A 13,545-nucleotide genomic window follows, 5' to 3' on the forward strand; every position below is an offset into this window, starting at 1 on the left:
CCCCTCTATATCCCCCTCTATCTCCCCTCTATCTCCCCCTCTATCTCCCCTCTATCTCCCCCTCTATCTCCCCTCTATCTCCCCTCTATCAACCCCTCTATCTCCCCCTCTATCAACCCCTCTATCAACCCCTCTATCTCCCCCTCTATCTCCCCTCTATCTCCCCCTCTATCTCCCCTCTATCTCCCCCTCTATCAACCCCTCTATCTCCCCCTCTATCAACCCCTCTATCAACCCCTCTATCTCCCCCTCTATCTCCCCCTCTATCTCCCCTCTATCTCCCCCTCTATCAACCCCTCTATCAACCTCTCTATCAACCCCTCTATCTCCCCTCTATCTCCCCCTCTATCTCCCCTCTATCTCCCCCTCTATCAACCCCTCTATCTCCCCCTCTATCAACCCCTCTATCAACCCCTCTATCTCCCCTCTATCTCCCCCTCTATCAACCCCTCTATCAACCCCTCTATCTCCCCCTCTATCTCCCCCTCTATCTCCCCTCTATCTCCCCCTCTATCTCCCCTCTATCTCCCCCTCTATCAACCCCTCTATCTCCCCCTCTATCAACCCCTCTATCAACCCCTCTATCAACCCCTCTATCAACCCCTCTATCTCCCCTCTATCTCCCCTCTATCTCCCCTCTATCTCCCCCTCTATCTCCCCTCTTCTGCTCCGTCCTCCTGTCTGCTCTGTCCTCCTGTCCTCCTCCCTTCTGCTCTGTCCTCCTGTCTGCTCTGTCCTCCTCCCTTCTGCTCTGTCCTCCTGTCCTCCTCCTGTCTGCTCTGTCCTCCTCCCTTCTGCTCTGTCCTCCTGTCCTCCTCCTGTCTGCTCTGTCCTCCTGTCCTCCTCCTGTCTGTTCTGTCCTCCTCCCTTCTGCTCCGTCCTCCCTTCTGCTCCGTCCTCCTGTCCTCCTGTCCTCCTCCTGTCTGCTCTGTCCTCCTCCCTTCTGCTCCGTCCTCCCTTCTGCTCCGTCCTCCTGTCCTCCTGTCCTCCTCCTGTCTGCTCTGTCCTCCTCCCTTCTGCTGCGTCCTCCTGTCCTCCTGTCCTCCTGTCCTCCTCCCTTCTGCTCCGTCCTCCTGTCCTCCTGTCCTCCTCCTGTCTGCTCTGTCCTCCTCCCTTCTGCTGCGTCCTCCTGTCCTCCTGTCCTCCTCCCTTCTGCTCCGTCCTCCTGTCCTCCTGTCCTCCTGTCCTCCTGTCCTCCTCCCTTCTGCTCCGTCCTCCTGTCCTCCTGTCCTCCTGTCCTCCTGTCCAGACCAGAAGACTAGAAGACTAAAAGACTAGAAGACTAGAAGACTGAAAGACTAGAAGACTAGAAGACTGAAAGACTAGAAGACTAGAAGACTAGAAGACTGAAAGACTAGAAGACTAGAAGACTGAAAGACTAGAAGACTAAACGACTAAACGACTAGAAGACTGAAAGACTAGAAGACTAAACGACCAGAAGACTGAAAGACTACAAGACTAGAAGAATGAAAGACTAGAAGACTAGAGGAATGAAAGACTAGAAGACTAAACGACTAAACGACTAGAAGACTGAAAGACTAGAAGACTAAACGACCAGAAGACTGAAAGACTAGAAGACTAGAGGAATGAAAGACTAGAAGACTAAACGACTAAACGTCTAAACATCTAAACGACTAAACGACTAGAAGACTGAAAGACTGAAAGACTAGAAGACTAAACGACTAAGCGTCTAAACATCTAAACGACTAAACGACTAGAAGACTGAAAGACTGAAAGACTAGAAGACTAAACGACTAGAAGACTGAAAGACTAGAAGACTGAAAGACTAGAAGACTAGAAGAATGAAAGACTAGAAGACTAGAGGAATGAAAGACTAGAAGACTAAACGACTAAGCGTCTAAACATCTAAACGACTAAACGACTAGAAGACTGAAAGACTGAAAGACTAGAAGACTAAACGACTAGAAGACTGAAAGACTAGAAGACTGAAAGACTACAAGACTAGAAGAATGAAAGACTAGAAGACTAGAGGAATGAAAGACTAGAAGACTAAACGACTAAACGTCTAAACATCTAAACGACTAAATGACTAGAAGACTGAAAGACTGAAAGACTAGAAGACTAAACGACTAAGCGTCTAAACATCTAAACGACTAAACGACTAGAAGACTGAAAGACTAGAAGACTAAACGACTAGAAGACTGAAAGACTAGAAGACTGAAAGACTAGAAGACTAGAAGACTGAAAGATTAGAAGACTAGAAGACTAGAAGACTGAAAGACTAGAAGACTGAAAGACTGGAAGACTAGAAGCCTGAAAGACTAGAAGACTAAACGACTAGAAGACTGAACGACTAAACAACTAGAAGACTAGAAGCCTGAAAGACTAGAAGACTGAACGACTAAAAGACTGAAAGACTAGAAGACTGAACGACTAGAAGACTAGAAGCCTGAAAGACTAGAAGACTGAACGACTAGAAGACTAGAAGACTAAACGACAGCAGCTGTGGTTTCATGTGTTCTGGTCCAGCTGGAGATCAAACTGTGAGGTCGTGTTTCAGGGTTTGATGATGACCTTTAAAGGTCACTGAGTTCATACAGACAATAACATATCTCTGTTCCTTCAGATGAACATGGAGTCTAATATTCAGGAGTTATTGATTATAGAGCTCAAAGACATCTAATCACATTTAAATAGGTACGACGGAGTATTAGGGCCACATTGAGGAAAAAATAATCTGAGATTTAGAGAATAAAGTCAGAATATTTTAAAGTAGTAATTTTTTCTCGTAAAGTTACGACTTTTTCTTGTTAAGTTACGACTTTATTCTCGTAATGTTACGACTTTATTCTCGTAATATTACGACTTTATTCTCGTAAAGTTATGACTTTATTCTCGTAATATTACGACTTTATTCTCGTAAAGTTCTGACTTTATGCTCGTAATATTACGACTTTATTCTCGTAAAGTTATGACTTTATTCTCATTATATTACGACTTTATTCTCGTAAAGTTCTGACTTTATTTTCGTAATATTACGACTTTATTCTCGTAATATTACGACTTTATTCTCGTAATGTTATGACTTTATTCTCGTAATATTACGACTTTATTCTCGTAAAGTTATGACTTTATTCTCGTAATATTACGACTTTATTCTCGTAAAGTTCTGACTTTATGCTCGTAATATTACGACTTTATTCTTGTAAAGTTATGACTTTATTCTCGTAAAGTTATGACTTTTTCTCGTTAAGTTCTGACTTTATTCTCGGAATATTACGACTTTATTCTCGTAAAGTTATGACTTTATTCTCGTAATGTTACGACTTTATTCTCGTAAAGTTATGACTTTATTCTCATTATATTACGACTTTATTCTCGTAAAGTTCTGACTTTATTTTCGTAATATTACGACTTTATTCTCGTAAAGTTCTGACTTTATTCTCGTAATATTACGACTTTATTCTTGTAAAGTTATGACTTTATTCTCGTAGTGTTACGAATTTATTCTCGTTAAGTTATGACTTTATTCTCGTAATATTACACCTTTATTCTCGTAAAGTTATGACTTTAATTCATTATATTACGACTTTTTTTCTCGTAATATTACGACTTTATTCTCGAAATATTACGACTTTATTCTTGTAAAGTTATGACTTTATTCTCGTAATGTTACAACTTTTTCTCGTTAAGTTATGACTTTATTCTCATTATATTACGACTTTATTCTCGTTAAGTTATGACTTTATTTTCGTAATATTACGACTTTATTCTCGTAAAGTTCTGACTTTATTCTCGTAATATTACGACTTTATTCTTGTAAAGTTATGACTTTATTCTCGTAGTGTTACGAATTTATTCTCGTTAAGTTATGACTTTATTCTCGTAATGTTACGACTTTTTCTCGTTAAGTTATGACTTTATTCTCGTAATATTACACCTTTATTCTCGTAAAGTTATGACTTTAATTCATTATATTACGACTTTTATTCTGGTAATATTCTGACTTTATTGTGTAAATCTCAGATGTTGTTTCCCTCAGTGTGGCCCTAATACTCCGTAGTACATTGTCTCTTTGGCCCTCACTGTATTAGACTTATAAACTATATACTGAGACTATAAACTGATACCTTCATCACAGTGATCACATGTTTTGCGGCTCCAGACAGATTTTTTTTTTTTTTGTTGCCTAAAATGTCTCTTTAGATAGTAAAGGTTGCTGACCCCTGACCCCTGACCCCTGGGTTAGAGTGAATGAACACAGATGATACCGGCGGTCCACCTCGTGCGAGTAAAGCGAGGCGAAGATTTGCTTCTCTCTTGGTGTGAACGCAACACGAGACAGTTATCAGACATTAACCTCCGTCCTGTCCTCCTGCAGTTCTGTCCACAGCTCTGGACCTGGTGGACCTCAGTGAGCCGGGGGACGACGGCGGCGGCGGCGTGAGTAGTGGTGGTGGTGGTAGCAGCGGCAGCGGCGGTGTGAGTAGTGGTGGCGGCGGCGGCGGCAGTAACAAGGACCAGAGGAGGAGTCCTCTGAGGAGGAAGGGCAGCTCGAGGAGCCCTCGGCGCCGGACGAGACCTGATGAGACGGAGCTGATCCAGGTGGAGGTGGAACACCTGCCGGACAGCCCCAGAACACCTGAGAGGATCTCTCTGGACTCAGGTACTGAAGACTGAACCAGCACACAGGAACAGGAAGTCAGGTGGACTAAAGGCTGAAGCTGAAGCTCCCAGTGGGGGGGGCTGCTGTTGGTTCATTTAGTTAAAAGCTCTGATCTCAGCCAGCGGAGGCTGATTTAATCTGAGCTTTTAATGTGATGAGCACTTCCTGTCTCATGTGATCACAGGTTCAGGATCCAGGTCAAACCTCTGAGTGGTTTCAGTGATTCCAGGTTTCCTGTCTTATCTCTGTAGTTCTGGTTCATGTCAGTGATGTCGTGTTAGCGCTGATCTCTGATGTGTTCACAGTCAGTCTGTCCTCTCCTCTGGACAAATGGGACGAGGTGAACCTGGACGTGGAGGACGGAGGACGCAGGAGGAGACACGAGAAGAGATGCACCTCCCACCACTCCTCCAGTGAACTGCTCTGGTGAATATGGCTGCCGATCTATTGACTGTATATTAACATCATATCAGAAAGATTAATACAGTTTCGAGGTCTATCTGTAGAATCTGTTACGGAAATGAAAAAAAGACTAATTTTTAAATCAACACTTCCTGCTTTCATTTCAAAATAAAAGCCCTCAAGCGTTTCTTCTGTGGACAGAATTCCTTCATTTGTTAACACAAGGCTTTTATTCTGAAATATGTGCCGGTCAGTGCTGTAGAACATGCAGTGACTTGGAGAGCTCCATGAATGAATATAGTACGGGGTTTTAATGGTGGATTAATACTATTATTTACAAATTACCACACGCTTCTGAACCCTTCTCCGTCTAAAATAAATATAAATGATATTTATAATGAAATGAAATGGACATTAAAAGGCAAACTCTATGTAGAAAGAAAGAGCTGACAGCAGCAGCAGGAACACAGCTGACACGCAGCTGGTGTGAACACCCGACGCGTCTATCACGCAGCCACCACGCCACGCAGCCGCCACGTGCTCTTGACGTTCCATGTGTGTCCCGGGCTTAACGCGGCGCTAACGCGGCGCTAACGCGGCGCTGACGCGGCGCTGACGCGGCTCTGACGCGGCTCTGACGCGGCTCTGACGCGGCGCTGACGCGGCGCTGACGCGGCTCTAACGCGGCGCTAACGCGGCTCTAACGCGGCTCTAACGCGGCGCTAATGCTAACATCTGGTTCTGTATTTTGTTCCTTCAGGTCTGCAGAGTTTAAAACGGATCCTCTAACCAAGAACTCCTTCGACATCCACAGCTTCGATGATCTCGACTTCATATCTTCAACACAGGTGAGTAGTGCTGCTGATACTTCTACTGTAGTACTTCAGTATTCGACTGGTTCTACTCCGGGTAGAACTGAAGCTGTGAAGAGAAACTAAACAACCTGGACCAGATCCAGTGAGTAGTTCAGGGAGCGTGGGATAATAGGACGTTCCCTGGTGTCTGTTGTTTAGTCTCTACTGTCTCTACTGTCTTTACTGTCTCTACTGTCTCACTGTCTCACTGTCTCTACTGTCTCACTGTCTCTTCTGTCTCTACTGTCTCTAGTGTCTCACTGTCTCTACTGTCTCTGTCTCACTGTCTCTACTGTCTCTACTGTCTCACTGTCTCTACTGTCTCTAGTGTCTCACTGTCTCTACTGTCTCTACTGTCTCACTGTCTCTACTGTCTCACTGTCTCACTGTCTCTACTGTCTCACTGTCTCTTCTGTCTCTACTGTCTCTAGTGTCTCACTGTCTCTACTGTCTCTGTCTCACTGTCTCTACTGTCTCTACTGTCTCACTGTCTCTACTGTCTCTAGTGTCTCACTGTCTCTACTGTCTCTACTGTCTCACTGTCTCTACTGTCTCTAGTGTCTCACTGTCTCTACTGTCTCTACTGTCTCTACTGTCTCTAGTGTCTCTACTGTCTCTTCTGTCTCTAGTGTCTCACTGTCTCTACTGTCTCTAGTGTCTCTACTGTCTCTACTGTCTCTACTGTCTCTAGTGTCTCTACTGTCTCTTCTGTCTCTAGTGTCTCACTGTCTCTACTGTCTCTACTGTCTCTACTGTCTCTAGTGTCTCTACTGTCTCTTCTGTCTCTAGTGTCTCACTGTCTCTACTGTCTCTACTGTCTCACTGACGGCTGCTGGCTGTCCTCTGTGTGTCTTCAGGACAGCGCGGCGTCCCGACAGCGCCGACGGACTCGTTCCCTTCTGGCCAGAAACGAGTCTCTGGAGGACGAGTTTGTCAAAGCGAAGGCTGCTGTGGAGGTACGAACACACACACACACACACACACACACACACACACACACACACACACACACACACACACACACACAAACTCTGATCTTCAGGACAAAGTTGTTGGTGAAACTATGAACTTCAGTTTGTCCTTCACTCTCCAGCTAAACCCCCCCGTTCTAAAGAAGTCTCCTCTTCCCAGCAGCGTCCGTGAGGACGGACCGCTCTACAGCAGCTCAGTGTTCAATATCAGAGATCAGATATCAGAGATCAGATATTTGATATCTGATATCATCGTGTAGCTGATCACAGATCTGTACTTCCTGTTATCTGAGAACTCTGATTCAGCAACATTCAGATTAATAACGCTGCTCTCAGGTCAGCAGGAAGCTGCAGACTCAGCATCAGTTCTCATATCGGACACTGAAGAAAAGAATATATATGTAGTAAACATATATATATACAGTATATATATATATATAAATACTGTATATATATGTATATATATATATTTCCCCGCTGGGCCGGGATGCCACCTCAGCCGGCGCACGCCGGCCCTCACTTTCATTGCACCACGGGGTTCTGCTTGCACCCTCTGACTCAAACGTGCGTTAGACTCCTTGGTCCGTGTTTCAAGACGGGTCGGGTGGGCTGCTGACATCACCGCAGACCCCTGACGCCTTTACGTGGGCCGAGCCCCACCCTGGGGGTCGACGGTGTACCGGGAGCAGGGAGCCCCGTCACGGTGCGGCGAGGTCCGGGCGGGGAGCGCTGTAAAGCTGTGGCTGCGATCCACCTCGGATCTCGGTCTGAAACAAAGTGGTATCTGTGCATCCCTAGTATATATACAGTACATACTGTATATAAATATACAGTATGTATATACTGTATATCTATATACACGGATCAGCCATAACATGATGACCACCTGCCTGATATTGAGTAGGTCCCCCCCCTGACTGGTGGCGGCGTGGACTCCACCAGACTCGGTGATTAAAGGTCACCTATTATGCAAAATGCACTTTTCCATGTCTTTTAAACATCAATATTTGTCCCCAGTGTGTCTACAAGTCACCATAGTATCATAACAGACCATCCTCTCTCTTTTTCTCCTCCTCCGTTTGTCCGGAAATGGGTGTTGAAAATCGCTGCGCAGCTTTTCCTTCTCTTCTGACGTCGTTTGAGAAATGCAAGCCATATAAGGGTTTCCTGGTCGAACCAGAGAGAACCTTCAGTAGCTGACCCCGCCCCACAGCGCGTCACTGTCTCTCCTCCTCAACCGAACTTGAGCAAAGTAGCTCCTGTTAGTCTCCAAGAACCAGCAGAACCGTCTTCATGTACTCCCATCATCTAAATATAACATGTTCTTTCACAAAGGCTTTATGTAATTACACTGTTTAAACAGATGATATTTATATATTATATATATTTGATGTCATGCATGTAGAAGAATACAGGTAGTAAATAGTGACTTGTAAGCAACACAACACATTTCTGTTTCACAGTCAAACTTTATTTGAGTTGACAGATGACAATATTAATTATTCACAGCATTTGTAATCATCTCACCTGTTAGTTAGTTATGTTAACATGTTACAGGAGAAAGTCTTCAGCTCCGGTAAACTACAGTAAGCTAAGCTCCGGTGGTCTGTAGTCATGGTAACACAGAGACAGCTACTACTGTAAATAATATACCATTACTCTGATCTTCCATACATTTATCTTTTAGCAGAAATAATGAACTGACTACTGTTTCACATCTTCTATTTTCCACCCTGATGGTCGCTGTGTTTACACACCGTGTCATAGCGGTAGCATGTAGCTAACCCGTTTGCATACATGCTAACGGGTTAGCTACATGCTACCGGGTTAGCTCTGTATCTCCATGTAAACAGAGCCATCTGCTCTCAGCTGTCTGCTCTCAGCTGTCTGCTCTCAGCTATCTGCTCTCAGCTATCTGCTCTCAGCTATCTGCTCTCAGCTATCTGCTTTCAGCTGTCTGCTCTCAGCTGTCTGCTCTCAGCTGTCTGCTCTCAGCTGTCTGCTCACAGCTGTCTGCTCTCAGCTGTCTGCTCTCAGCTGTCTGCTCTCAGCTGTCTGCTCTCAGCTGTCTGCTCTCAGCTGTCTGCTCTCAGCCATCTGCTCTCAGCCGTCTGCTCTCAGCTGTCTGCTCTCAGCTATCTGCTCTCAGCTATCTGCTCACAGCTGTCTGCTCACAGCTGTCTGCTCTCAGCTGTCTGCTTTCAGCTGTCTGCTCTCAGCTGTCTGCTCTCAGCTGTCTGCTCTCAGCTATCTGCTCTCAGCTGTCTGCTCACAGCTGTCTGCTCTCAGCTGTCTGCTCTCAGCTGTCTGCTCTCCTCTGGGATGATTCTGTCGGTCATTTCTCACAGATGGATCTGTAAAGACAGACGTAAAACAGAGTGTATGTTTACGGTTTACAGAGTTGATGCATGAGGTAAACACTGAGCTAACTAACAGAGATATAAACAGCATTATTTACCTGAGAGAACCCGTCAGGAAAACCTGGAATCTGGACCGCAGATGTTCATCATGTGTCGCCGATTTCTGATCAGATTCCTCCGGTAACGTGCGCTGGGTGAAGTTTCTGGTTTATAAACTTTAAAGTGGTTTATAAACTTTATTCTAGCTGCTATCTCTCCAGAGCTTCTCCGGGAGGGAGGGGGAGATAGTGACGCTGTTGTTGAGGACGTTTGATTGACAGAAAACGCTGACCAATCAGAGCAGAGTGGGAGGAGACAGGCTGTAGACAGAGGCTGAATTAGGCTCTGAGGCAGGCAGACTCAGGCTGCAGTATGAGAAGAATAAAGGGTTTTTTGAACATTGCAGCATGTAAACATGTTCTAGTGCAACATTAAAATACATCTATGAACCTGGAAATGAGCATAATATGTGACCTTTAAAGTGCAGTTCATCTCAGACTCCGGTGTCGAAGCGTTGGTGCTCTTCAATCCCGTCAGCTCGGTTCAGTGGACCAATCGCAGCGTCTCGTCTGATTAAAAGCTCGTCCTCATCACAGTTCAGGTGTTTTAATCCTCAGAGACGCCGAGGACGCCGCTGACGGACTGACGCGGTTTTACATACGAGTCCATGATAACATATAGTTACTGTATTTAGTGAGGTCCAGCAGTGGAGTGGAGCTCCGGCTGCTGCTTTCATTCTGCTGTAAAGCCACATTTCAAAGTTCTGTTCTGTTAATAATCTGAATGTTTCCTAAAGCAGGATCAGTTTTATTAGTTATAGTGTAACATAAAGACATGACACAACAATAGAAATAGTGACGCACCGATACCACTTCATTCAGATCGAGTACAAGTAGTACAAGGTATCGGTGCATCCCTGAATATAAGTGAAGGAATACGACTCCCAGGGTGCATCTTACTAACAACACATCAGACATTCACTTTCATTCATGTGGAGTTTAAAGACTAACTGGACTGTCTGTTTACCAGGAAGACAGACTGCATTATGGGAAATGTAGGAGCCAACAGTTAGGCTCTGTGTTTCTAACGTGACGTGTTGTGTTTCAGTCGGACACAGAGTTCTGGGATAAGATGCAGGCGGAGTGGGAGGAGCTGGCTCGGAGGAACTGGCTGGAGGAGTCTGAGGGTCAGGGGTCGATCCAGCCCTCCGTCTCACCTGTAGAGAAGGTGAGTTCATAACCTGCTGACCTCTCTGGTGAGAGGGGGGGGATATATATTAATATAATGGATCTATCTGCTTCATCTGAGTCTCTGTGGAGGAAGAAAGAGGTTACCGCTTTTATTGTGGTAGTCTGAGTAACGTGACGTCATATCCGTTCCGTATCCGTCAACCAAAACAAACCTCAGAGAGTCTAAAACGTTAAATCCAGCGTGGTAAACACTACACATCCAGTAAAGGATGGAAACACTTTGGGTTTCACACATTGACAGGAAAAGCAGAGCTAGACAGAGCAGAGCTAAAGCTGCATGCTAACTCTGTCACGGACAGGAAACGTTATGGTATGGTGGTAACGTTATGGTATGGAGGTAACGTTATGGTATGGAGGTAACGTTATGGTATGGAGGTAACGTTATGGTATGGAGGTAACGTTATGGTATGGAGGTAACGTTATGGTATGGAGGTAACGTTATGGTATGGAGGTAACGTTATGGTGTGGAGGTAACGTTATGGTATGGAGGTAACATTATGGTATGGTGGTAACGTTATGGTATGGTGGTAACGTTATGGTATGGAGGTAACGTTATGGTATGGAGGTAACATTATGGTATGGAGGTAACGTTATGGTATGGAGGTAACATTATGGTATGGTGGTAACGTTATGGTATGGAGGTAACGTTATGGTATGGAGGTAACGTTATGGTATGGAGGTAACGTTATGGTATGGAGGTAACGTTATGGTGTGGAGGTAACGTTATGGTATGGAGGTAACATTATGGTATGGAGGTAACATTATGGTATGGAGGTAACATTATGGTATGGTGGTAACGTTATGGTATGGTGGTAACGTTATGGTATGGAGGTAACGTTATGGTATGGAGGTAACGTTATGGTATGGAGGTAACATTATGGTATGGAGGTAACATTATGGTATGGTGGTAACGTTATGGTATGGAGGTAACGTTATGGTATGGAGGTAACGTTATGGTATGGAGGTAACGTTATGGTATGGAGGTAACGTTATGGTATGGAGGTAACGTTATGGTATGGTGGTAACGTTATGGTATGGTGGTAACGTTATGGTATGGAGGTAACGTTATGGTATGGTGGTAACGTTATGGTATGGAGGTAACGTTATGGTATGGAGGTAACGTTATGGTATGGAGGTAACGTTATGGTATGGTGGTAACGTTATGGTATGGAGGTAACGTTATGGTATGGTGGTAACGTTATGGTATGGAGGTAACGTTATGGTATGGAGGTAACGTTATGGTATGGTGGTAACGTTATGGTATGGAGGTAACGTTATGGTATGGAGGTAACGTTATGGTATGGTGGTAACGTTATGGTATGGAGGTAACGTTATGGTATGGAGGTAACGTTATGGTATGGTGGTAACGTTATGGTATGGAGGTAACGTTATGGTATGGAGGTAACGTTATGGTATGGAGGTAACGTTATGGTATGGAGGTAACATTATGGTATGGTGGTAACGTTATGGTATGGAGGTAACGTTATGGTATGGTGGTAACGTTATGGTATGGAGGTAACGTTATGGTATGGTGGTAACGTTATGGTATGGAGGTAACGTTATGGTATGGAGGTAACGTTATGGTATGGTGGTAACGTTATGGTATGGAGGTAACGTTATGGTATGGAGGTAACGTTATGGTATGGTGGTAACGTTATGGTATGGAGGTAACGTTATGGTATGGAGGTAACGTTATGGTATGGAGGTAACGTTATGGTATGGTGGTAACGTTATGGTGTGGAGGTAACGCTATGGTATGGAGGTAACGTTATGGTGTGGAGGTAACGTTATGGTATGGAGGTAACGCTATGGTATGGAGGTAACGTTATGGTATGGAGGTAACGCTATGGTATGGAGGTAACGTTATGGTATGGAGGTAACGCTATGGTATGGAGGTAACGTTATGGTATGGAGGTAACGTTATGGTATGGTGGTAACATTATGGTATGGAGGTAACGTTATGGTATGGTGTAATGTTATGGTATGGAGGTAACGTTATGGTATGGAGGTAACGTTATGGTATGGAGGTAACGTTATGGTATGGTGGTAACGTTATGGTATGGAGGTAACGTTATGGTATGGTGGTAACGTTATGGTATGGAGGTAACGTTATGGTATGGAGGTAACGTTATGGTATGGAGGTAACGTTATGGTATGGTGGTAACGTTATGGTATGGAGGTAACGTTATGGTATGGTGGTAACGTTATGGTATGGAGGTAACGTTATGGTATGTAGGTAACGTTATGGTATGGAGGTAACTTTATGGTATGGAGGTAACGTTATGGTATGGAGGTAACGTTATGGTATGGTGGTAACGTTATGGTATGGTGTAATGTTATGGTATGGAGGTAAAGTTATGGTATGGAGGTAACGTTATGGTATGGTGGTAACGTTATGGTATGGTGTAATGTTATGGTATGGAGGTAATGTTATGGTATGGAGGTAACGTTATGGTATGGTGGTAACGTTATGGTATGGTGTAATGTTATGGTATGGAGGTAACGTTATGGTATGGAGGTAACGTTATGGTATGGAGGTAACGTTATGGTATGGAGGTAACGTTATGGTATGGAGGTAACGTTATGGTATGGTGGTAACATTATGGTATGGAGGTAACTTTATGGTATGGCGGTAACCTGGTGGTGGAGCCGGCCGTCGCTCTCGTCTCCATGGTCAAATGGGCCGACGCTACGACTGTAGAGCACCCAGATACTGACATTTGTGTTCTCTGCATTGAAACGGCCCCGATGGAGCTGACCATGGATGGATAAAGAGAACGGAGCTGACGGGAGAGCTAGAGACCACCTTGGAGAAGTTACAGGAAGTAGACACGGGGGACTACGTCCGCTTTTCAAAATAAGGTGTTAACAAAGGGAACTGTAGATACTAAATACATCTATGGAAATCAGATTGATGGATTATATTCACCAGAAGGATAAAACATTATAAATTAAAAAGAAAATCCCACTAATCTGTGAGGGAAATGTCTTTATTCTTTGATTTCTGGGTTGCTGGATAATCAATGTAATCAAGACTTCCTG

At 44.4% G+C, this 13,545-nt stretch overlaps 1 protein-coding gene and 1 long non-coding RNA gene across 2 annotated transcripts in view; one reads left to right on the forward strand and one right to left on the reverse strand.

The window, feature by feature from the left end:
- Nucleotides 1-4,342: 4,342 nt before the first annotated feature.
- Nucleotides 4,343-13,545, forward strand: part of LOC141763781 (PEX5-related protein-like) — a gene marked incomplete at its 5' end in the record, with an annotated part of 69,772 nt that continues 60,569 nt past the window's right edge. The window contains 6 exons of the mRNA XM_074628512.1: nucleotides 4,343-4,416; nucleotides 4,459-4,627; nucleotides 4,933-5,053; nucleotides 5,790-5,877; nucleotides 6,741-6,839; nucleotides 10,361-10,480. Coding sequence (XP_074484613.1) covers nucleotides 4,343-4,416; nucleotides 4,459-4,627; nucleotides 4,933-5,053; nucleotides 5,790-5,877; nucleotides 6,741-6,839; nucleotides 10,361-10,480 — 671 coding nt within the window. The remainder of the gene's footprint in view (nucleotides 4,417-4,458; nucleotides 4,628-4,932; nucleotides 5,054-5,789; nucleotides 5,878-6,740; nucleotides 6,840-10,360; nucleotides 10,481-13,545) is intronic.
- LOC141763782 (uncharacterized) lies at nucleotides 7,976-8,907 on the reverse strand. Its single transcript, XR_012593162.1, has 3 exons — nucleotides 8,706-8,907; nucleotides 8,382-8,634; nucleotides 7,976-8,121 (listed from the first exon to the last, which is right to left on the reverse strand). It is a non-coding gene; the product is annotated as an uncharacterized LOC141763782 (long non-coding RNA).

Source organism: Sebastes fasciatus, unplaced genomic scaffold (assembly GCF_043250625.1).
Source record: "Sebastes fasciatus isolate fSebFas1 unplaced genomic scaffold, fSebFas1.pri Scaffold_42, whole genome shotgun sequence".
Classification (NCBI taxonomy): Eukaryota; Metazoa; Chordata; class Actinopteri; order Perciformes; family Sebastidae; genus Sebastes; species Sebastes fasciatus.